Source organism: Nerophis lumbriciformis, linkage group LG07, assembly GCF_033978685.3.
Source record: "Nerophis lumbriciformis linkage group LG07, RoL_Nlum_v2.1, whole genome shotgun sequence".
Classification (NCBI taxonomy): Eukaryota; Metazoa; Chordata; class Actinopteri; order Syngnathiformes; family Syngnathidae; genus Nerophis; species Nerophis lumbriciformis.
In genome coordinates, this window is record NC_084554.2 from 19,508,801 (window position 1) to 19,535,579 (window position 26,779).

The 26,779-nt window shown below is 43.1% G+C and overlaps 1 protein-coding gene across 1 annotated transcript in view; it reads right to left on the reverse strand.

Annotated features, from left to right (window-relative positions):
- Nucleotides 1–26,779, reverse strand: part of sspo (SCO-spondin) — a 302,516-nt gene that overhangs the window by 104,545 nt on the left and 171,192 nt on the right. Inside the window, exons 70-75 of the mRNA XM_061964637.2 lie at nt 19,599–19,769; nt 19,425–19,504; nt 15,264–15,433; nt 15,143–15,189; nt 819–1,019; nt 536–706 (exon numbers count right to left, since the gene is read on the reverse strand). Of these exons, the coding sequence (XP_061820621.2) occupies nt 536–706; nt 819–1,019; nt 15,143–15,189; nt 15,264–15,433; nt 19,425–19,504; nt 19,599–19,769 (840 nt within the window). The remainder of the gene's footprint in view (nt 1–535; nt 707–818; nt 1,020–15,142; nt 15,190–15,263; nt 15,434–19,424; nt 19,505–19,598; nt 19,770–26,779) is intronic.

Sequence of the window (26,779 nt, forward strand, 5' to 3'; positions counted from 1 at the left end):
TGGGATTTAGCGATTAGGAGTGACAGATTGTTTGGTAAACGTATAGGATGTTCTATATGTTATAGTTATTTGAATGACTCTTACCATAATATGTCACGTTAACATACCAGGCACGTTCTCAGTTGGTTATTTATGCTTCATATAACGTACACTTATTCAGCCTGTTGTTCACTATTCTTTATTTATTTCAAATTGCCTTTCAAATGTCTATTCTTGGTGTTGGGTTTTATCAAATAAATTTCCCCCAAAAATGCGACTTATATTCCAGTGCGACTTATATGTTTTTGTCCTTCTTTATTATGCATTTTCGGCCGGTGTGACTTATACTCCGAAAAATACGGTACTTGTTTCTATCAATCCAATAAAAATTAGTTATTAAACTTTATTTAATCTTATTTTTTATGTATTTTGTATTACATTCTGTTCAAATGAATATGGCGTACAAAGGTCTGGTCTGCTGATAACTTTGTAAGTAGTTTTTTTTTTACAACATCAGCATCTTTTCACCAGTATTGATGCTTCTGAATGTGCTTACCTGAGCACACAGTGTCATTGTCATGGCAACCACGGCTCTGCATTCTCGCTCCAATACAAGGCAGCCCGCCAAAGCGGGCAGGAGGTCTGTCACAGTCCCTTGTGCGAGTGGACAACCCGGCACATCCATCACACGCTGACCATGTTGACCAGGGACTCCAAAAACCGTGGACTGAACACAAGGAAGACGAGGAAGCGTGTTAAAAACAATAAAGAAGCACAAATGTGTGTTGTTTTTTTTTTTTTAAATGTGTTGTGTCTTTAAAAAGACGGTCATTTCCTGCCTGGACAAAAGGTGACGACAGGACAAGGTTGTGTCTGGATTTGAACACCAACTCCATTGTGAACTTCCTGGCCTCCAGAGCAAGACACCCCGCCAGCTTTAGGTTCAGGACAGGAACAACTTCTGTAACGAGACACCGATTCTGCCCCGCAGGTCTTGGAACATGGAGTCCAATCAGACCACTCACACCAGTCACCTGGTACTAGAAACACATGAACGATGACCAATTATAGGCCAGATCAAATTGATTTTGAACAAAATTATTTTTTATGTTTCACTTGTATATATAGTGTTTGTATCTGCAACTATGAATCCAGCGGAAGGCCCTGACCACACATTAATTCACTCAACATTTTCCAGCAGAAATATGCTTAAAAATGAAATACTATAACATAAATAAAAAATGGTATCAGGGAGACTTTCTATTTTGCCACAAATGACACAAATATAAAGACTGCAATGTTGATCATTAGACGGAAGGTATCCTTCCCTTACATTGACTTACTGTACATCAATCTCAAGGTTTGACTGATTGACTCCGGTGACTGTTAAGCATTCCGTTGTGTAGCTAAACATGGATATGTTTTTTTACTAGGCCTGTCAATGTTAACGCATGTGATTGATAAAAAAAAAAATTGCGTTACCATAAATATATGATAATTAATCAAAATGTATGTTTTGACCGGAGCCTGAAAGCAGTGCGCATTGCACACGCAGTGATTACATTACACACAAGTGATAGTTAACAGCAATGTGCTATGCGCCCACTTTCGCTTCAAAATAAACCTCGATGGAACTTTAGATAAAACTGAGGTAATTAGCTGGTATTGCAGCGACAAACTTTTTTATCATCGGCATACATCGAATTTAAAGTAGCATCTTAAAGCTAAACATTAATGTGAGGATGGCGCCGCGAGCATGGATGCTACTTAAATAAGGTTGCTAAACATCCCATGAAAAAAAAATCGTCCCGTATTTAGAAACAAAGTACCGTATTTTCCGGACCACAGGGCGCACCAGATTATAAGGTGAACTGCCGATGAGCGGGTCTACTCAGGTCTATTTTCATTAAAGAAGTCATATTTTTATACATTTTTTCTAAATGTAAAACACTTCCTTGTGGTCTACATAACATGTAATGGTGGTTCTTTGGTCAAAATGTTGCATTTTTATGTTTTAAAGACCATCTTCAAGCCGCTTTCTGACAGTCGGTTCAGGTGGACGGTCTTATTTACGTGGCTCACCGTCTTCTCCCCGTCATCTTTGTTGTAGCGGTGTAGCGTGCAAGGACGGGGGTGGAAGAAGTGTCAAAAAATGGAGCTAACTGTTCTAATGACATTCAGACTTTACTTAAATCAATAACAGAGCGGCATCTTCTCATCCGTGGCTCACTTGTGCAATAACAATGCCAGAAATATGTCCCATGAAAAACCCTCTGACCGGAACTCTCTGATAACAACAGTTCCTTAGGTGAAAATGTAAACTCACTACACTGGTAGGTTTTAGCGCTTTCATGGCGAGTTTACTGACAGATATAAATAGGAACTTTACACTACTTTATATTACAAATGGCAACAGCGGAGGATGAATGTCCCATAACAAGAAGATAGAGAAAAAGAAGAAGCTTATTGACTACGGTTTAGGCAGGGACTACAAAGGCAGACGTGCGCAAATTTTTAGGACTTATGCAGATCCCAAATACAGATCAGCAGGTACCAGAAGGCAAGAAAATGTACTTTTGAATAATATTGCGAAACAAAATGCCAGATAATATGTCTTACCTTATACATACACCATAATAATACTTGTATGTTAAAGCAGAGTACAATCCATCAAGCGGTGCAGCTTTATAGCTTACCAAAGTCATATTAAAACATTTTGATGGATTTTTTAGCGCCGTGTGTAATGTTCTATATTTTCAATGGAACATATACAATTTTGGTGTTGTTTACTTGAGTCATATTGCAGTCTACACGTATCTCTTATGTGTGACTGCCATCTACTGGTCACACTTATCATTTCACCATGTACCAAATAAAATAGCTTCGAGGTTGGTGAGCACAACCAAAATTATTCCGTAAATCGGCTACAGTTGGCTACAGAGACGATTTACGGAATAATTTTGAAGAATTATTTTGTTAGTGCTCCCCGTAAAAGAAAAAGGTAAATTGTGACGTCATCGTTTTGACTCGGCAGTTTCGCCACAGTCGCTAAAACACTCCGAGCAGGCATCTTGTCAGTGCAGCAGATAACTAAAGTAAGTGTATAAAAGTTAAAATAGAAGTGTTCTGCTGTCTACAACAAGCGCAATATTTATGTGAGCGTGTTTGTTTGTCACTGATTGCAGTTGGTCGGAGGTCCAGAACACGTCATTCGATGAAGATATTATACATCCTGTTTGCACCCTTCGGTAAGAGAGTATGTGGCTTAAAACTATTATTGTCGTGTCATTTATTCCACTTTAAGGAGCTATGAGTGTGTGTCTCTACAGAATCTCCTCTCTGGTCAACAAAAGCACCATGAAGATTCTCGCGGGAACTCTCGTTCAACCCTTTTTCGATCACGCATGCACCTCCTGGTGCCCTAGCACCTCCAAAACCCTCAAATCTAGACTCCAAACATCCCAGAACAAGTAGTAAATAAGGCGGTCTGCACCACCACTAGTCAGATTACACCACCACTAGTCAGATTACTTCTAGACCTCCACCCCAGATCACACCTCACTCCTACCCACTTCTCCAAAGTGCGCTGGCTCAGGGTGGAGGACAGAGTAAAACAACTTGCACTGAGCCTAGTCTATAAAATCCGCTACACCTCCCTGATACCGAAGTACATGTCAAACTACTTCCTTAACGTAAATGACCGCCATAACCACAACACCAGGGGGAGCTCCACTAACCACGTTAAACCCAGATTCCGAACTAACAAAGGTCTTAACTCATTCTCTTTCTATGCCACATCAATATGGAATGCACTCCCAACAGGTGTAAAAGAAAGGGCATCTCTATCCTCCTTCAAAACCGCACTAAAAGAACACCTCCAGGCAACTACAACCCTAAACTAACACCCTCCCTTCCACATAATACCTCTTCGGATTGTAAATAATCAAGTGTAAACAATCAAACAATCAAATGTAGACACTTTTTCTTATACTTTCTGATCTCTCTCTCTATGTCCACTACTTGCTGTACTTATCCTACCAAGTCAGTCCTACAATGTTTCAATATCCATTTCTCTGATGATGCAATTGTTGATGCTGATTGTTGATGACTGAAGTGTTGATACCAACCAAACCTAACCCCCCCCCCCCCCCCCCCTTCATATCCCACACCCCGGATTGTAAATAATGTAAATAATTCAATGTATATACTCTGATGATTATCTTGTGTGATGACTGTATTATGATGTTAGTATATACTTAATAGTATATATCTGTATCATGAATACGACCCCGACTTAAACAAGTTGAAAAACTTATTCGGGTGTTAACATTTAGTGGTCAATTGTACGGAATATGTACTTCACTGTGCAATCTACTAATAAAAGTTTCAAGCAATCAATCAATGCCTTTATTTATTGATAAATTACACAACATAGAATTAAGACAATAATCCCACTGAGAGGAGCGCTCCTTCATAAAAAAAACACAATTGAAATGTTGCCAGTCATATTAGTTAAACACATATCTCACTTCTCTTTTTGTCACAGTAGTTTTCATAGGGATGTAAGTTGGAGACCTGCTCTATCATAAAGCTGTACACTGAATGCATTTTAAGTTCTTCTTCTGTCGTGTGTCTTTAGACTTTCAGCTCTGTTGAGGCAAGCCAGGTCAACGTGTCATCGTCCAGGTCAATCAGACCTTGTTCGCCATTCAGTGGCCGGTGTTTAGGGCAACGAGTGACTATGTGCTCTACTGTCTGGACTGGGTCCCCACACTCGCAGGAGGCACTATCCACTATTTTAAGTTAAGCGGGACATACCCCTGTCAAAGGAATATGTTAATTTTATTAGGTTAAAGGCCGACTGAAACCCACTACTACCGACCACGCAGTCTGATAGTTTATATATCAATGATGAAATCTTAACATTGCAACACATGCCAATACGGCTAGGTTAGCTTATTAAAGTGCAATTTTAAATTCCGCGCGAAATATCCTGCTGAAAACGTCTCGGTATGATGACGTCTGCGCGTGACGTCACGGATTGTAGAGGACATTTTGGGACAGCATGGTGGTCAGCTATTAAGTCGTCTGTTTTCATCGCAAAATTCCACAGTATTCTGGACATCTGTGTTGGTGAATCTTTTGCAATTTGTTCAATGAACAAAAGAGACAGCAAAGAAGATAGCTGTAGTGGGAAGCGGTGTATTGCGGCAGGTGTTGTGCTGGATAACGCACCCCCGCCGTAGAATGCACCCCTTGACTTGGGACGGTATAGCTCGGTTGGTAGAGCGGCCGTGCCAGCAACTTGAGGGTTGCAGGTTCGATCCCCGCCTCCGCCATCCTAGTCACTGCCGTTGTGTCCTTGGGCAAGACACTTTACCCACCTGCTCCCAGTGCCACCCACACTGGTTTAAATGTAACTTAGATATTGGGTTTCACTATGTAAAGCGCTTTGAGTCACTTGAGAAAAAGCACTATATAAATGTAATTCACTTCACTAATTCACTTCACTTGACTGGTGTGCCGGATAACACAGCCGGTGTTTCATTGTTTACATTCCCGAAAGATGACAGTCAAGCTTTACCATTGGCCTGTGGAGAACTGGGACAACAGAGACTCTTACCAGGAGGACTTTGAGTTGGATACGCAAACACGGTACCGTGTGTACGCATGCAGCTGCGGCTTCCAAACATTTGATCGCTTGCCCGTACGTGCGTGCCGCTATGTGCATGTCACGTACGTAACTTTGGGAACTTTGGGGAAATATTTGTGCTGTATGAACTTTGGGGAGGTGAACGGTACTTTGGGCTGTGGGATTGAGTGTGTTGTGCAGGTGTTTGAGTTCTATTGGCGGGTTATATGGACGGGAGGGGGGAGGTGTTTGTTATGCAGGATTCATTTGTGGCATATTAAATATAAGCCTGGTTGTGTTGTGGCTAATAGAGTATATATATGTCTTGTGTTTATTTACTGTTTTAGGTCATTCCGAGCTGAATATCAGGTCCCACCCGCCTCTCACAGCATCTTCCCTATCTGAATCGCTCCCACTGCCCTCTCGTCCTTCACTCTCACTTTCCTCATCCACGAATCTTTCATCCTCGCTCAAATTAATGGGGAAATCGTCGCTTTCTCGGTCCGAATCACTCTCGCTGCTGATGGCCATGATTGTAAACAATGTGCAGATGTGAGGAGCTCCACAACCTGTGACGTCACGCTACTCGTCTGCTACTTCCGGTACAGGCAAGGCTTTTTTATCAGCGACCAAAAGTTGCAAACTTTATCGTCAATGTTCTCTACTAAATCCTTTCAGCAAAAATATGGCAATATCGCGAAATGATCAAGTATGACACATAGAATGGATCTGCTATCCCCGTTTAAATAAGAAAATCGCATTTCAGTAGGCCTTTAAGCAGGAAATATTTATATTTAAGACAAAACAATAAAAATGTGCACTTTATTCTTACTGTACTTACTGTCACCAGGTTTTGAGCAAATCAATGACTTGCAGTTCAGTAAAACATTTAGAAAATATTCCCGTATGACATTCTGACTCAAAATTGCATTTGTATCCACATTTCCTTTTTAAAGCGAATTTTATTAGAGCAGCCAAATAATAATCTGTGATTAATCATGATTAATCACAGAATTAGAGTGTGATTAATCTGATTAAAAAACTTTAATCACTTGACAGCCCTAGTTTTTATACTAAAGCATTTACAGTATGTTATTTGTGTAAAAGTTCTGTCACACAACTCAGTGAAACCTTCACTGCTGAGTAGATATTTATAAACTAGTGACGCTCATTTGAAATATAAACTACAATATTTGTTTAAGCAACAATTAAGCGCAGACTATAATGTTTGTCTTTCAGCAATAACACGATGAGGACGTTTAAAACAATACTAAAGCACACATCTGATGAATTTTAACATATGGGTGTGTGTACATTTATGAAAAATCAATTAAGAAGGACATTCCTCTGTAAACATTTCCTTTTACAAAAAAGTCCAACATCTGACGAGGTACATGACTGAAAAGTTTGGAAGCTACTGCTCTATCCCGTATCACTGTATTTAGGGATGAGAATCGATAAACCGGTTCTTATTCAGAACCGGTTCCCAGTGTATCAGTTCCTTGGAATTGCTTGCCATTTGTTCCACACGTTTCCCCTAACGGTTCCTGCAGTTGAGGATGACGTCATTACACAACGTGCATAGTGACGTCAGACAGCAACAGGGTGCTCGGGTGGAAGAAGCGCACCAAAGTGTGCCGACAATTTACTAGAAAAGATTGCAACAGCGCTACTTGTAATAATTCCAAGATTGCCATTTCATCAAGAGGACATACCAGCAATATACTGAAACATTTGAACATACAGAATACAATAACTATAAATTAATGTCACGTTTTTTGAACCGCGCTAAGGCAGCAGCAGTCATCTGATGTAAATACAACAGATACTAATACCGCCTTTAATGTTAGAGCTATTACTTGTTAAATTGAAATTAATGCCTTATCATTCAGATGAGCATGAGGAGACATATTCCGACTGGTTTCAAGGCGGGCAGTAATAGTTTCAGTTCATGTCTGCCGCTAGCGTTCAGGGAAGAGTACCACTCGGCCAGGAACGACGAATGTCACCAAGCAGTGACTAAGATTGTTGTTAAAAGCTTGCAACAATTTGCTACAGTAAATGCTCCTTCGGTGGGTGAATATAACATTTTAGTCAGAGAAAAGTTGCATGTTTTCTTCCAACTACATTTTTACTCATTCATTATATTATACAGGTGGAACTTGTAAAATTTTAATATCGTGTAAAAGTCAAATTATGTCTGCACTTCAAATGTGAAACTAATATGTGATATATGTTGTTGGCCTGATTTTCTGTGTTGTGTCTGATCTTTCCCTCTCTTCCTGCAGTGAGTGCCGAGGAGCGGGGCGATCTCTGGGAGCACAGAACTCCACACACACCTGCAGCTCCATCCATCCATCCATTTCTACCGCTTATTCCCTTTAGGGTCGAGGGGGGGCGCTGGAGCCTATCTCAGCTACAATCAGACGGAGGGCGGTCAGCAGGCTTCTTAAGCCACCCTCTTTTTGTCTCCAGTGTTGGATTACTGTCTTTGACTCTAGTGTCTCACCAGTGCTCTCTGAGATCTCCTGCCTTTCGCCACATGTTCACGCACCTGTGTTGGAACCCCGCTTTTGTGAGTTTGGTGCCTTGTCACCTTTTTTGTTGTACTTTTTGCTCACGCCTTTTTCCCATATTAATGGTGATTTTCTGTTCAGCCATTTTCTGTTGTCACTTTTCCCTAGGATAGTTTTCAGTTGGTACTTTGTTGCTATATTTCTCGATGGACTGTATTTTTGTTGTTACTTTGTAAATAAACCCTTTTTTAGAATTATACTCTGCGACTGGGTCCTGGCCTCCTTGTCTCAATCCTGACATAATAATCCAGCCAACATGGACCCAGCAGAGTCGGACGATTTCAAACGTCGGCTCTCATCCCAAGCTACCATGGTCAATCAACATGAGTTATCCCTAAAGCAGGTAATGAAACACCTGCAGCAGCTCACCACCAGCGTCTCTCAACTGGGCGGTCAGATGGCAGCACTTAAGGACCAACTCGCTCCCTCACCTGATTCCGCCGCTTACCACCCCACTGACAACCAGCCGACTGGCCCAGTACCTCAATCCCGCGAGCCATATATCCCCATACCAGCCTGGTACTCCGGAGATTTAGGGCCATGCTCACAATTTCTACATCAGTGTACTTTAGTCTTTAGTCAACAACCCCACACTTATGCCACTCCCCAAGCTAAAGTAGCTTTTGTTATGAGCTTGCTCACCGGACAGGCAGCAGCTTGGTCCCTAGCTATCTCCTCTCAACAGCACGAACTAATCAACAATTACCACCTGTTCACAGAGGAGATGAGACAAGTTTCCGATCACCCTGTAAAGGGCAGGCAGGCCGTCAGCCAATTACTTGATCTCAAACAGAGTCGCCTTTCAGTGGCAGAATATGCTGTAAATTTCCGTGTTTTAGCGGCGGAAAGTGGGTGGGGAGATTCGGTCCTTCGGGCCATTTTTCTTAAGGGGTTGCCAGGGGAATTAAAGGACGAGCTGGCGGTCCGGGACGAGTGTAATTCGCTTAACTCCCTGATTGATCTAACTATCCGCCTTGATAATAGGATAAGGGAAAGGGCTAGGGAACGTAAGGGAATGAAGAGGCGGTTTCCCTCCGGCGACCAACCCAGCACACCAGACTCCACTCCGGGACATTCTGACGCCACCCACTACGCTCACGAGCCACGACCGCCACCTGCTGACGAGCCCATGCAACTGGGACGGGCTCGCCTTACCCCGACCGAGAGACAACGCAGGATGCAAGACAAGCTGTGTCTCTACTGCGGCCAATGGGGCCACTTCGTCTCCCGCTGCCCAGAGGCGACAAAAAGACAAGGCTCACCAGCAGAAGGGGGGAACTCTGGGGAACCGCATCTCTTCCTCCTCAGCTTCAAGAATATAAGTACCAGGTACGATTCACGGACTCAGACACTCGGTTCTGGTCCAGGTGCTGGTGGACTCCGGGGCTAATGGTAGTTTTATAGACTAACTTTGTGAAGGCCCATGACATCCCCGTATATGAACTGTCCTCCCCTAAGGAGGTGCACGCCGTAGACGGCCAGCTATTAGAGCTAGCGACACATAAAACTGAACCACTGAAACTCTCCAGCAACCATCATGAACACATAGAACTTTACGTTATTTCATCACCTCTGAACTCTGTCATTTTGGGAATTCCTTGGCTCAAGCTCTACAATCCACACGTCGATTGGTCCACTGCCACCAGCCGTAACTGGAGTCTCCACTGCCACGCCCACTGCCTCCACTCCGCCCTGCCTGCCAGACCGACAAACCCACCCCCAGCACTTGAGGTAATTGATTTAAATAATGTACCCCCTGACTACCATGACCTGCAACAAGTGTTGAGGTAAATTTCCCCCTCCTCACTGCCCCCCCATAGACCTTACGACTGCGCCATAGATTTTCTCCCGGGTGCTCCTCTCCCCACCAAAATACTTTTTCATTTGCCCAAACCAGAGCGGGAAGTCATGGAAAAATACATTACAGAGTCTGTAGCACCCGGCCTCATTCGCCCCTCCTCCTCTCCCGTGAGGGTGGGGTTTTTCTTAGTAGAAAAGGACAAATCCCTGCGTCCATGCATAGACTACACTGGTTTAATGAAATTATAATCAAAATCAAGTACCCACTCCCCCCTGATTGACTCTGCACCCACTTAGGGCACTTCAAGTATTTAGTCATGCCCTTCGGACTCACAAACGCGCCAGCAGTTTTCCAAAGCCTGGTTAACTATGTGCTACGGGATTTGCTCAACAAAACTGTTTTTGTGTACTTAGATGACATCCTGATTTTCTCAAGTTGTATTGAAGATCACGTGTCCCATGAACGAGATGTTTTGAAACGGTTGTTAGAAAACAAGTTGTATGTCAAAGCAGAAAAGTGTGAATTTCATTTACTATCTGAAAAATATCTGGGTTTTGAGGTCGAGAAGGGGCAGCTGCGGGCGGATCCCTCCAAGGTGGAGGCTGTGAAGGACTGGCCGGCTCCCACCACCCGCAAGCAGCTGCAGCGCTTCCTCGGATTTGCACATTTCTACCGCAGATTTGTAAGAAACTATAGCCGCCTGGCGGCCCCACTCACTCAACTCACATCGTCCAAACACAGTTTTGCCTGGTCTCCTGTTGCCTGCTTTTGAAAAACTTAAATACGTGTTTGTTAATGCCCCTGTTCTCGTGCACCCAAATCCTGAGCAGCAGTTCGTGGTCGAGGTTGATGCTTCGGATTCCGGGGATTCGGCGATTTCCCCACCAGGTTCCCAGGTAAGCCAGGTAGGACACCAGGTGGCATCCATTGAGGGGGGTACTGTTGTGGGCCTGATTTTCTGTGTTGTCTAATCCTTCACTCTCTTCCTGCAGTTAGTGCTGAGGGGCGGGGCGATCTCTGGGAGCACAGAACTCCACACACACCTGCAGCTTGTTTGGGCTAATCAGCCGGCTTCTTAAGCCACCCTCTCTTTGTCTCCAGTGTCTCACCAGTGTTCAGCCATTTTCTGTTGTCACTTTTCCCTAGGATAGTTTTCAGTTGGTACTTTAGTGCTATGTTTCCCGATGGACTGTTTTTCTTGTTACTTTGTAAATAAACCCTTTTTTGGATTTATACTCTGCGACTGGGTCCTGGCCTCCTTGTCTGAACCCTGACAATATAAGGTAATTACAAGCAAAGTGACATGTCCAGCCTTTATTTATTATAATTTTGATGATCATGGCGTACAGTACAAAAAACACATTTTCTGAGATTTTCATAAATATCAAAATAAGGCTTGAAATATCTTATGTTGCATTTTATGAGCCTGTTATTATACTAATTTCCATCCATCCATCTTCTTCCGCTTATCCAAGGTTGGGTCGCGGGGGCACCAGCCTAAGCAGGGAAGCCCAGACTTCCCTCTCCCCAGCCACTTCGTCCAGCTCCTCCCGGGGGATCCCGAGGCGTTCCCAGGCCAGCCGGGAGACATAGTCTTCCCAACGTGTCCTGAGTCTTCCCCGCTTGTAAATCTAAATAAACTTTTGCACGGTATATTGAGCTGTATATTTTCTAGGCCGATGACAAAGTTTCTTAAAGGTTTTACAATCTTATGAAATGTTACCTTCTTGCAGAGGTGGGACCAAGTCATTGCTTTGCAAGTCACAAGTAAGTCTCAAGTCTTTACCCTCAAGTCTCGAGTCAAGTCCCGAGTCAAGACAGGGCAAGTCCGAGTCAAGTCCAAAGTCAAGACTGGAAAGTCTCAAGTCAAGTCCCAAGTCCTGCATTTTGAGTTTCGAGTCCTTTCAAGTCATTTAACCACAGACTAATATATTTACACAGATTGTGTATGCTTTTAAAACGCTGTATTTATTTATTAAAACAAGTGCATTTGAAATTGCAGGGAAAAAGATAGTGCTGACATTGCACTTCAAAATAGCACTATTAACCAGTCATTTTAAACATGTAACTCATTCCTTTACAGAATAAACACATTTGAAAAAAAACAAGTGCAACTGTACTTATTTGCACAAAAGTGTTAACATTGTATTTCCATGGCATATTGCATTGTAACTAGTTCCACAGCAGTTTCTATCCTGTTCTTACCTTATCTCATTGATCTCATCTCATACTGTATGTGTGTTGATGTGTGCGTACACATGAAAAACATAACAAATATATGAACATAACAATGAACAGAGTTGTACTTTTTAGATGTCAGGACCCTATGCAATATGTACACATATTCTTAATATAGTATACATTTTAACTGACCTTTATTTGACTATGTTTGTCTTTTTGTAGGTGGCTAAAATACGCGGTGCTGCTGACTGCCGTCTAACGTTACGTTACTGTGTGTGATACATTGACTAACGTAATGTTACTGTGTGTGATACATTGACTAACGTAATGTTACTGTGTGTGATACATTGACTAACGTTACGTTACTGTGTGTGATACATTGACTAACGTAACGTTATGTATAGGTACCTCATGAAACCCTGCTTAAAAAAAAATCACTTGACAAAAAGTATGAATAAGGTAGCAAACTGCAGTGGACGCAACATATTGCCGTGTTTGCAATGACGTTATAACCATAGACATCTTATAAGTAGACGCAGCATTGGTTGCTGTGACGTGAGCAATTTGGCCGCCATCTTGAAGTGCTGATGAGGAGCCGGCGAACAGCCGAAACTGACAGATGACAGGTAGAAAACAAAGATGGTGGGGTTCAGCGTTTTCCTGCTCAAATGAGCGGACTGTTGAAAATAGGAATCGGGGGATTACTTTTCACAAGTGAGATTTAACATTAACGTACTATTGGTTGTATTTTATGAAAATAATATTACCACAGAGTTGAGAAGGATCAAAGATCTTCAATATTTGTATGTGAAAATCACAAAGAAATATTCTGGGGGAGGATGACGCCCCTACAGGGGTTTGGTTTACAAACTTTCAGCCCCACCTAAAACAAAATTCACCAGCCACTACTGATTATGATGCATTCTCATTTTAGGCAAAGTATAAGACAATACTTTCTTAACAGTATAATTGTAACCAGGAATCAGTCTTCAAGTAACAATATTCAAATACTAACATTGTTGGGTTAAACAGAATTTGGTTTTATTCTGAATCCAGTGAAACAGATTGGTGGTTTTAGCTGATATGAAGACTTTCAGGTGTTTATATATGTTTAAGTATTTGGCAGACGCTTTTATCCAAAGCGACTTACATAAAATAATACATATAAAACAATCACTGCAAACATTATCATTTAAGGGAAGAATGTAATAGAAAATATCAATACAGAGTGTCAAGACAGAATAAACTCTCTGCTGCTGAAGCAACAGAGATACAGTCTATAGGTCCCTAAGATATATAGATATCTAATGTATTCATACATTGTTTATGTAGGATACACGCATATGTATATATAACCTAATCATATTGTTTCTTCAATTTAAAAATATTTTACCGTTTTTTTCCCCCTTCTCTGGGATTATATTCCCAGTTTTGATCTCGGACGTCTGGTCACTTATAGCGTATAAGAATATTACATTACTGTTAAGCAAACTATGAATAATAAAACACGCCAAAACATGTGTCTGTTATCATAGCTACACGTATGACAAAAAAGGGGGTGAAAATCAGTGGTATTCAGTGAGGTAAGATGAATTAAATGCGCTGACAGTTTATTGCTCCTGCCAAATTAATTGCACTGAGTGGAGCGGATCACCACTCCAAGATGGCGGCCACGCGCCTCGTCTGCGCCAGTAGGCAGTAGCGCTCTATGCTGCGTCTACTTATAAGATGTCTATGGTTATAACGTTAGCAGTGAGTTTGCAGCCTCACTGATTTAACTACACAGCAAATAAAAGTCACGTTACTTAGCCAATAAACGTTATCTTACATTCAAAACTTACCCTTCTTTGTGCAACTTCAAATGTCGAACGAAGTTGGAAGTTGTTGCGTCTCCGTCTGTAATATTCGAACTGCGTGATTTGCATACGGCAATTTGTTTTTTGTTGACCAAGTCGTAGTTTTTATACCCGAACGAAACCAACTTTAACATAATTGTTTATCACTGGCACGTTGTTGGACAACTCTTGTTCATTGGTTGTCCTGCAATTTGATTGGATGAATGCTGCGTGATGAAAACAACGTAAATCTAATTTGATTGGCTGTTGTACTGACAGCACACCAGCTGACAGGAATAACACGCTGATAGACAGACGAAGAAAATGAAAAATACGGAGTGCTCCCAAATAACTTTTTAAGCTTTGGATTTTGGGGAAAGTGGCAAGTCATGTCAAGTCATGTCAAGTCAAAAGGCTCAAGTCCAAGTGAAGTCACAAGTCATTGATGTTAAAGTCTAAGTCGAGTTGCAAGTCTCTTTACATTTTGTCAAGTCGAGTCTAAAGTCATCAAATTCATGACTCGAGTCTGACTCGAGTCCAAGTCATGTGACTCGAGTCCACACCTCTGCCTTCTTGTGTAATTTCCACATGTTTTATTTTGTTACAATCTACAGATTTTTTTTTATTTACGAGTTGGTGCTAAACTAAACTAAATTGATGCCAATCCATATTTTTATCTTTTTTTCCAAATAAGAATCGATAGGAGAACCGATAAAGAACTAAGTAGTTAAGAAGAATCGAAAGTGAAATCGTATCCATAAAAATCTTATTTCCCATCCCCAACTGTAACTGTGTAATTAGATAGTTTACAACATAACCCTGTAAATAGCTGGAATCATCTCTATATTTGAGATTTTTGGTCCATTCTTCCAGACCAGTTTTTGTGAGGTCAAAGGTCATGAGACACCTAGATCACAATCGTCATCCTAGTTCAAACCAAAAATGCTTGACCGGCTTTGGGCCACCAAGTTCTTCCATCTCACACTTATCAAACCATGCCTTTTTATGTACCTTGCTTTCTGTATTGTGTTACTGTCCAAACATTTCACAAATTGCACCATACACATATCTTTGAGATAAGTGATTGAAAACGTTCACTTATTTAGAGTCACTGTAGGTTTTGCAGCTGCTCACTCACCTGGACAAGGTTTTTGGGTGCAGTTCAGCTTCCCCTCCTCACAGGTGCTGAAATCAACAAGAAATCCATGAGTTGTGACATCATGTGTGTTCATATTTCTACATGTGTGCATGTGTCTGACCAGTTATTACAGCCATCCGCGGCCAAAGTGACGTCTCCAGGCTCCAGCCGACGTCCAGTTGTAAGATCAAGGCAGGGACATTTGTCTCTCTCTAAACAAACTGTACCATTAGCTGACAGGACCATTCCTCCTGTACAGTAGCACCCGGGCTCACAAAGCCACTCGCAGTACTGTGCAACAGAAAATTACACAAACATTAGTCATACACTAGAACAGGGGTCTTTATCGTTTTCCAGGCCAATGACCCCCAAACTGAACAAGAGATACAGTGGGGACCCTTATATATCCTGTACAAAATTGTGTTTTAATTTAAACAGGTCCTAAAAGGTACCTTGATATATTGTGCACTACTAAGATTTTCAAAGAATACAGTATAGCGCCACTATTAGCTAGCTAGCAACTAGTGTGCTTGACCCCCAAAACTGATCCAGTTTTTTATAGCACTACTGATATAAGCTGTATAAATTTGGGTTTTAAATCAAACTGGTCTTAAAAGTACTTTGTTATTGTGAAATACTATTATTACAGTATAGTGCCGCTATTAGCTCACTGGCAGCTGGCAGGTTAGTCGCTAACTGGCAAATAGATTGCTAATCGTTATTTAGCTTAAATGCTAATATGTATATAATAACACAGTATAATAATTTATTAATGTTTTTACTTTTAAAAAGTCTAATCAGCCAAAAATTATGTTGAAGATTTCTGCACTACAGTATGTGTGCAGTAAATGTTTACAAAAATTAGTCATAGAGTACAGTATGTGTGCAGTGAATTTTACCACAATCGGTCATAGATGATTTAATAACTGGGCAAAGGGTAGTTTAAATATGTGCATCCGTTGGTCCACTAGGTGATCACAATGCTCTGTTGTTAGGGTTGAGCAATATATAGACGAACCAGAAGAAGAAATCTACACAGTTAGGTTGTACAGCACACTGTATTGAAGAGATCGAAATAAAATTCCTTAAATGTGAAATCAGACTTCCGTAGGTTACTACATAAAGGCGAGGAGTATAAACGAAAGCGGATGCAAGCAAGACAGTTAGAAGCTAGAGAAACAAACTGATTTTTTCCCCCCCGAATTAACATGGTGACCGCCTTGATGGTTAGCACCGCTACATTCGACAGCAAGATGCAGACGTGGGAAGAATATTGGGAGGTTCTCCAACTATTTTTTTAAGCGACTGACATCACAGAAGCGATATCAGTTCAGTGAGAAGTCGTTTAGCCCTGTGAAGGAACCTCGTCAGTCCCGCCAAGCCAGGAGACATGACATTTGACGAACTGGTCAGGATTTTAAGGGACCATTTCAACCCCAAAACCAGCGAAATTATGCAACGATTCACGATTAATTCCAGGAATAAGGGAAGCCTGAAGAAACGGTAATGGAATACATAGCTGTGCCAAGGAAATTAGCGCTGGATTGCAACTATGGAGATAAATTGTCAGAGATGCTGCGTGACAGACTGGTTTGTGGGAACGGGGATGATCGCATTCAACAACGACTGTTGTCAGAACCGGATTTGACCTTGGAGGGAGGGCTGAAGTTGGCATAAGTTGTTGGAGTCTACACCGCCCCACATGAGGGCGCCTCAACCACTGCACAAATTGTCTACAAAGCAGTTTCCTACAAAGCAGCAGCACTCATATAACGCTTGTTACAGGTGTGGAAGTGAGCAGCACAGGGCTGGGGACTGTACGTTTATTGAAGTGACTCGTGTGGTAAAATGGGCCACATTCAAAAAGTGTGTTGGTCAAATGTCTCAGCTAGCACTTCACAGGCTGGAAGAGTGGAAAAGGAAAACAAAGGAAAGCTCAGGGAACACACTATGTCAAGCAGGGGAAGGAAAAAAAGATGACATAGATGAAGATGGGGGCATGTTCACGCTGTACAAATTAGAGGAACTAGACATACCAGCTGGGGAGTCGTTCATACAAACATTAACTGTTAATGGGGATAAGCAGAAATTTACAATGGATTTAGGTTGAGGGGTAACATTAGTGAACTACGCAGTACACAAAACCTTATGGGGTAAGGGAGTGCCAGAGCTACGCCGATATAAAATCAGGTCGAAGACATACACAGGACTTAAGTTGAGGTGTTGGGAGCAGCAGTGGTAAAAGTACAGCATAAACAGCTGGAGGAAAACGTACCGTCGGTAGTGGTGGCAGGTGCAGGCCCTAGTCGGGTAGGCAGGTACTGGATTAGGAGGCTAGGTTTACAGAGGAGACTAGAAACCCAGATCCACTAGGTTCAGAGAAAGACTCCATATAATCCACATATACCCCAGGGTAAGGAATAGACTTTGGGGGAGGTACTGCAGAAGTTTAGGGAGGTTTTCAAAGACAAACTAGGGAGATTCAGAGGCTCCCCAGCAAAAATATATGTGGACAAGGATTTTTAAGGCCAGACCCGTTCCGTATGCAATGAGAGGAAGAGTTGAAGCTGAACTAGATAATTGAAATATGCTGAGTGAGCAGCACCGGTGGTCCCTTTGTTGAAGCCAGATGGCACAGCAAGGCTATTCGGAGACTACAAACTGACCGTGAACCAAATCTCAAAACTGAAGCAGTACCCAATTCCCAGAATTGAGGACATGTTTGCCGTTCTTTCAGGGGCACAGACATTTACAAAGTTATATCTCAGTCACGCCTACGACCAGATCCCATTGGATGAGGAAGAAAAAAGTATGTGACTATAAATACACACAAGGGGTTGTTCACATACAGAGTGCTACCCTTTGGTGTTTCATCATGTCTGGCTTTTTTCCAACGGACCATGGAGGGACTACTGCAAGGCATCCCTCATGTGGCCATATTCTTGGATGACATCCTGCTGACAGGAAAAGATGACAAAGAGCATCTGCAGACTCTGACCCTGGTGCTGAAACGGCTGCAGGAGGCTGGTCTAAGACTCAAGAAAACCAAGTGTGTTTCATTAGTGAGGAAGTGATATTTTTGGGTCACAAAGTGGACGCAACAGGATTGCACCCAGTGCATGAGAAGGTGGAAGCGATCAAAGAGGCACCCCCACCTACAAATGTGACAAAGTTGAAGAGTGCAGAAAAAACAAGAAAGACAAATAAAAGATCGAGACAAGAGGGCAAAAGAACGCTGGTTTGAAAGCAGAGATTCAGTGCTAACCCAGAACTTAAGTTTTGGACCCAAGTGGATTCCAGGAAATATTGAGTCGGTGACAGGATCAGTGTTATACAAGGTGATGCTGGGTGATGGAAGATTAGAAAGGAGACATATGGATCAGATTCATGTTCACCAGCATGGGCGAGAAAGTGTACATGAACTGCAGACTGCTTTGACTCGGCCCAAAACAAAAGATAAAGCCTGGCTGGATGCTGAGGAGGTTGTGCTCAGTGATGAACAGTTTGAAGAGCCAGGAGCTGCAGAAGCTGTTAGAAGTTCAGATGCTGGGAACAGAACTGTGGCAACCCAAGTTACCTGGTTATCTTAAAGACTTCCAAAAAAAAAATGTTTTCTTTTTTTTTTATTCTTTTTTTTTTTAAATTTGTCCTTTCTAATCCATTTTCTACCGTTAATATCGGTGTCTCCTAGCCGCTCAGGCAAATCATATTGTCTAAAAATGCATTTTACCTTCGATAACGTGACATATATATATATATAGTCGAGATACATATATAGTCAAGGTTTCTGTGGTTTATCCGTTATACAGTGCTCAATACCGGGGTAGAGCGGAATATAGGGGTACCGGGGTAGAGGTTTGAAGGGATGAAATAGCATCTGTGTTTTTTCCTGACCTAACGCATATATATATATATATATATATATATATATATATATATATATATATATATATATATATATATATATATATATATATATATTTATATATATATATATATATATACATATATACATACATACAGTCAAAAAGTTTGGGGACCCCTGATGTAGATGAACCAGAAGACGAAATGAGTTAGGCTGTACTTCACACTGCATTGAAGAGATCGAAATAAAACTCCTTAAATGTGAAATCAGACCTCCGTAGGTTAGTACAGGTATGTTTGCATTAAATGTTTAACACCATGATTTATACACCACATTATTTTGTGCAGTACAGTTACAACAATCAGTATGTGTGCGGTATTTTTTTGTGTAAAGTAATTGAACTTGAGTGCTACATACTGCCAGGTCATCACAGGAGCGTGGACAAGAAGGACCACAGCTACTAAACACTGTACCAGGCACCTTGGAGCACGGCGCCACTGAAATCACAGCAATGTTGTTGGTTAAAGTTCTGCACATGAGGGATGTTGTGATAAAATGCTCATGAATGTAAATAAACACACACAAACGTACCTGGGCAGTGGTTGGTGTTACAGGCTTTGATATCTGTTCCAAGACCCTCACAGTAATTTCCATCTGCTTCTGGACTTGGACTGTCACATTCTCTCCTGCGGCTATGAACACCTCCACCACAAGACTTGGTACACTCTGTCCAGTCCCTCCATGGACCCCAACTACCATCACCTTCAACATGCCAACAATGCACATTCTATCAGTTTATTATATTTTACATTCTATTATTATCATCAGAGGTGTGGACTCGAGTCATGAATTTGATGACTTTAGACTCGACTTAACAAAATGTAAAGAGACTTGCAACTCGACTTAGACTTTAACATCAATGACTTGTGACTTCACTTGGACTTGAGCCTTTTGACTTGACATGACTTGCTATTTTCCCCAAAACCCAAAGATTAAAAAGTTATTCAGGAGCGCTCCGTATCTTTCATTTTGTACGTGTCTGTCTATCTATCAGCATGTGTGCTGCGTGTCGGCGTGTGTGCTGTCGGTACAATAGCCAATCAAATTAGATCTACGTTGTTTTCATCCCACAGCATTAATTGAATCAAATTGCAGGACAACCACCGAACAAGAGTTGTCAAACAACGTGCCAGTGAGAAAAAATTATACCAAAGTTGGTTTCATTCGGGTTTAAAAACTACGACTTGGTCAACAAAAAACGAATTGCAGTATGCTAAACATGCAGTTCGAATATTACAGACGGAGACGCAACAACTTCCAACTTCGTTCGACATTTGAATATTCACAAAGAAGGGTAAGTTATGAATGTAAGCTAACGTTTATTGGCTAAGTAACGTAACTTTTATTTGCTGTGTAGTTAAATCAGTGAGGCTGTAAACTCACTGCTAACGTTATAACCATAGACATCTAAAAGAAGACGCAGCATCAAGCGCTACTGCTTACTGGCGCTGACGAGACGCGGGGCCACCATCTTGGAGTGGTGATCCGCTCCACTCAGTGCAATTCATTTGGCAGGAGCAATGAACTGTCAGCGCATTTAATTCATTTTACCAGACTGAATACCACTGATTTTCATGTGGTTTTTTTGTCATACGTGTAGCTATGATAAAGGACACATGTTTTGGTGTGTTTTATTATTCATAGTTTGCTTAACAGTAATAGAATATTCTTATATGCTATAAGTGATCAGACGTTCGAGATCAAAACTGGGAATATAATCCCAGAGAAGGGAGAAAAAAACGGTCAGCTATTTTTAAATTAGAGAAACAATATGATTAGGTTATATATACATGCATATATCCTACATAAACAATGTATGAATACATTAGGTATCTATATATCTTATAGACTGTATCTCTGTTACTGCAGCAGCAGAGAGTTTATTCTGTCTTGACACTTTGTATTGATATTTTGTATTACATTCTTCCATCCATCCATCCATCTTCTTCCGCTTATCCGAGGTCGGGTCGCGGGGGCAGCAGCCTAAGCAGGGAAGCCCAGACTTCCCTCTCCCCAGCCACTTCGTCCAGCTCCTCCCAGGGGATCCCGAGGCGTTCCCAGGCCAGCCGGGAGACATAGTCTTCCCAACGTGTCCTGGGTCTTCCTCGTGGTCTCCTACCGGTCGGACATGACCTAAACACCTCCTTAGGGAGGCGCTCGGGTGGCATCCTGACCAGATGCCCGAACCACCTCATCTGGCTCCTCTCGATGTGGAGGAGCAGCGGCTTTACTTTGAGCTCCCCCCGGATGACAGAGCTTCTCACCCTATCTCTAAGGGAGAGCCCCGCCACCCGGCGGAGGAAACTCATTTCGGCCGCTTGTACCCGTGATCTTGTCCTTTCGGTCATAACCCAAAGCTCATGACCATAGGTGAGGATGGGAACGTAGATCGACCGGTAAATGGAGAGCTTTGCCTTCCGGCTCAGCTCCTTCTTCACCACAACGGATCGATACAGCGTCCGCATTACTGAAGACGCCGCACCGATCCGCCTGTCGATCTCACGATCCACTCTTCCCTCACTCGTGAACAAGACTCCGAGGTACTTGAACTCCTCCACTTGGGGCAAGATCTCCTCCCCAACCCGGAGATGGCACTCCACCCTTTTCCGGGCGAGAACCATGGACTCGGACTTGGAGGTGCTGATTCTCATCCCAGTCGCTTCACACTCAGCTGCGAACCGATCCAGTGAGAGCTGAAGATCCTGGCCAGATGAAGCCATCAGGACCAAATCATCTGCAAAAAGCAGAGACCTAATCCTGCAGCCACCAAACCGGATCCCCTCAACACCTTGACTGCGCCTAGAAATTCTGTCCATAAAGGTTATGAACAGAATCGGTGACAAAGGGCAGCCTTGGCGGAGTCCAACCCTCACCGGAAACGTGTCCGACTTACTGCCGGCAATGCGAACCAAGCTCTGACACTGATCATACAGGGAGCGGACCGCCACAATCAGACAGTCCGAAACCCCCGTACTCTCTGAGCACTCCCCACAGGACTTCCCGAGGGACACGGTCGAATGCCTTCTCCAAGTCCACAAAGCACATGTAGACTGGTTGGGCAAACTCCCATGCACCCTCAAGGACCCTGCCGAGAGTATAGAGCTGGTCCACAGTTCCACGACCAGGACGAAAACCACACTGTTCCTCCTGAATCCGAGGTTCGACTATCCGGCGTAGCCTCCTCTCCAGTACACCTGAATAGACCTTACCGGGAAGGCTGAGGAGTGTGATCCCACGATAGTTAGAACACACCCTCCGGTTCCCCTTTTTAAAGAGAGGAACCACCACCCCGGTCTGCCAATCCAGAGGTACTGCCCCCGATGTCCATGCGATGCTGCAGAGTCTTGTCAACCAAGACAGCCCTACAGCATCCAGAGGCTGAAGGAACTCCGGGCGGATCTCATCCACCCCCGGGGCCTTGCCACCGAGGAGCTTTTTAACTACCTCAGCAACCTCAGCCCCAGAAATAGGAGAGCCCACCACAGATTCCCCAGGAACTGCTTCCTCGTAGGAAGACGTGTTGGTGGGATTGAGGAGGTCTTCGAAGTATTCCCTCCACCGATCCACAACTTCCGCAGTCGAGGTCAGCAGAACACCATCCGCACCATACACGGTGTTGGTAGTGCACTGCTTCCCCTTCCTGAGGCGGCGGATGGTGGTCCAGAATCGCTTCGAAGCCGTCCGGAAGTCGTTTTCCATGGCTTCCCCGAACTCCTCCCATGTCCGAGTTTTTGCCTCCGCGACCGCTGAAGCCGCACACCGCTTGGCCTGTCGGTACCTGTCCGCTGCCTCAGGAGTCCCATGAGCCAAAAGAACCCGATAGGACTCCTTCTTCAGCTTGACGGCATCCCTCACCGCCGGTGTCCACCAACGGGTTCTAGGATTAACGCCACGACAGGCACCAACTACCTTGCGGCCACAGCTCCAATCAGCCGCCTCGACAATAGAGGTGCGGAACATGGTCCACTCGGACTCAATGTCCAGCACCTCCCTCGTGACATGTTCAAAGTTCTTCCGGAGGTGGGAATTGAAACTCTCTCTGACAGGAGACTCTGCCAGACGTTCCCAGCAAACCCTCACAATGCGTTTGGGCCTGCCAGGTCTGTCCGGCATCCTCCCCCACCATCGCAGCCAACTCACCACCAGGTGGTGATCGGTAGAAAGCTCCGCCCCTCTCTTCACCCGAGTGTCCAAAACATGAGGCCGCAAATCCGATGACACAACTACAAAGTCGATCATAGAACTGCGGCCTAGGGTGTCCTGGTGCCAAGTGCACATATGGACACCCTTATGCTTGAACATGGTGTTCGTTATTGACAATCCGTGACGGGCACAAAAGTCCAATAACAAAACACCACTCGGGTTCAGATCCGGGCGGCCATTCTTCCCAATCACGCCTCTCCAGGTTTCACTGTCGCTGCCAACATGAGCATTGAGGTCCCCCAGTAGAACGAGGGAATCACCCGGGGGAACACTCTCAAGTACTCCCTCGAGTGAATCCAAAAAGGGTGGGTACTCTGAGCTGCTGTTTGGCGCGTAAGCGCAAACAACAGTCAGGACCCGTCCCCCCACCCGAAGGCGGAGGGAAGCTACCCTCTCGTCCACGGGGTTGAACTCCAACATGCAGGCTCTGAGCCGGGGGGCAACAAGAATTGCCACCCCAGCCCGTCGCCTCTCACTGCTGGCAACGCCAAAGTGGAAGAGAGTCCAGCCCCTCTCGAGAACTGGTTCCAGAGCCCTTGCTGTGCGTCGAGGTGAGTCCGACTATATCCAACCGGAACTTCTCTACCTCGCGCACTAGCTCAGGCTCCTTCCCCCCCAGCGAGGTGACGTTCCACGTCCCAAGAGCTAGCTTCTGTAGCCGAGGATCGGACCGCCAAGTGCCCTGCCTTCGGCTACCGCCCAGCTCACATTGCACCCGACCTCTATGGCCCCTGCTATGGGTGGTGAGCCCATTGGAGGGGGGACCCACGTTGCCTCTTCGGCCCTAAAATGATAATGTTTACAGGGATTGTTTTATATGTATTTTTTATGTATGTCGCTTTGGATAAAAGCGTCTGCCAAATACTTAAACATATATAAACACCTGAAAGTCTTTATATCAGCTAAAACCACCAATCTGTTTCACTGGATTCAGAATAAAACCAAATTCTGTCTTATCCAACAATGTTAGTATTTGAATATTGTTACTTGAAGACTTATTCCTGGTTACAATTCAACTGTTAAAAAAGTATTGTCTTATATTTTGCCTAAAATGAGAATGCATCATAATCAGTGGCAGCTGGTGAATTTTGTTTTAGGTGGGGCTGAAAGTTTGTAAACCAAACCCCTGTAGGGGCGTCCTCCTCCCCCAAAAGATTAATTTGTGATTTTCACATACAAATATTGAAGATCTTTGCTCCTTCTCAACTCTGTGGTAATATTATTTTCACAAAATACAACCAATAGTATGTTAATGTTAAATCTTACATGTGAAAAGTAGTCCCCCGATTCCTATTTTCAACAGTCCGCTCATTTGAGCAGGAAAACGCTGAACACCATCTTTGTTTTCTACCTGTCAACTGTCAGTTTAGGCTGCTCGCCGGCTCCTCATCACCACTTCAAGATGGCGGCCAAACTGCTCGCGTCACAGCAGCCAATGCTGCGTCTACTTATAAGATGTCTATGGCTATAACGTCATCACAAACACGGCAATCTGTTGCATCCACTGCAGTTCGCTACCTTATTCATACTTTTTGTCAAGTGATTTTTTTTAAGCAGGGTTGCATGAGTTAACCTACACATAACGATATGTTAGTCAATGTATCACACACAGTAACGTAACGTTAGACAGCGGTCAGCAGCACCGCGTATTTTAGCCACCTACAAAAAGACAAACCGTCAAATAAAGGTCAGTTAAAATGTATACTATATTAACAATATGTGTACATATTGCATAGGGCCCTGACATATAAAAAGTACAACTCTGTTCATTGTTATGTTCATGTATTTGTTATGTTTTTTATGTGTACGCACACATAAACACACATACAGTATGTAACCCATATTTAAAATACCCATTGAAAATGTGCATACGGCGTGGCGCAGTGGAAGAGTGGCCGTGCGCAACCCGAGGGTCCCTGGTTCAATCCCCACCTAGTACCAACCTCGTCATGTCCGTTGTGTCCTGAGCAAGACACTTCACCCTTGCTCCTGATGGGTGCTGGTTAGCGCCTTGCATGGCAGCTCCCTCCATCAGTGTGTGAATGTGTGTGTGAATGGGTAAATGTGGAAGTAGTGTCAAAGCGCTTTGAGTACCTTGAAGGTAGAAAAGCGTTATACAAGTACAACCCATTTATCATTTATTTATCATTTATACAGTGCAAATACTTTTATTGTGGAGGGTTACTTCCTGCCACTCACTTCCTTTTTAAGGAAGTGCTGCTCACTTTACCACCCCCTCCCGTCTGCTGTGGCTGCGGTGCTGTGAGACGTGCTTGAGAAGAAACTTGCAAAATCTTCTCATTCTCACACTTTGCAAACTTCATAATTAGAGCCGGCATGTTCGATTAACTATCGGGGCGTGCATGGTATGTTGTTTTGCCCTCGATTACTCAGGTCAGGTTTTTTTTTACGGGAAGGAATACCCGTTGACCCAAACAACCTGAGCTCCCTATCCACCTTCAAACTCAACTCAACAAATGGCGAGCTAAACACCTACGCGGTAGGACAAGCATTTTTTTCCTCCTCCGCCGCAAACCTTTTGGATTACTTTTGTTTTTGAACTGAACTTTTGGACTGACGCAAAAGCGTTTGCGTAACTTTTGAACTGAACTGTGAACTGGTTCCGAGAAGGCAGAAGGACTGCATCTTGTATTTTTTTGGGGGAATTATTATTATTTTTTTTTTTATTGTGTCATCTGTATCATTTACATTTGTGTGTTAATACATTTAATGCAGTCAAAAGCAAGATAACTAGTTGTCGTCATCTTTCATACCTCAGGCTCCTAGACGAACCATCTTCTGTTACACGGTTTATACTTTTAACCCGCCTAGCCCATGTAAGCGTTACAATGAGATGAGATCAATGAGATAAGGTAAGAACAGAATAGAAACTGCTGTGGAACTAGTTACAATGCAATATGCCATGGAAATACAATGTTAACACTTTTGTGCAAATAAGTACAGTTGCACTTGTTTTTGAAAATGTGTTTATTCTGTAAAGGAATGAGTTAAATGTTTAAAATGACTGGTTAATAATGCTATTATGAAGTGCAATGTCAGCACAATTTTTTTTTCCTGCAATTTCAAATGCACGTGTTTTAATAAATAAATACAGCGTTTTAAAAGCATACACAATCTGTGTAAAAATATTAGTCTGTGGTTAAAAGGACTTGAAAGGACTCGAAACTCAAAATGCAGGACTTGGGACTTGACTTGAGACTTTCCAGTCTTGACTTTGGACTTGACTCGGGACTTGCCTGTCTTGACTCGGGACTTGACTCGAGACTTGAGGGCAAAGACTTGAGACTTACTTGTGACTTGCAAAACAATGACTTGGTCCCACCTCTGATTATCATCCTATTTGACTACAATTAGGAAACAAGCAATATATCATCTGCTAATTATGTCACTCTACCACCTTACAAAATGTATGAACAATAATACTTTTCATTGTAGATTAACTGTAACACAGTCCAGAAAGTTGTTGTTCTAACACTACAACACTAGTA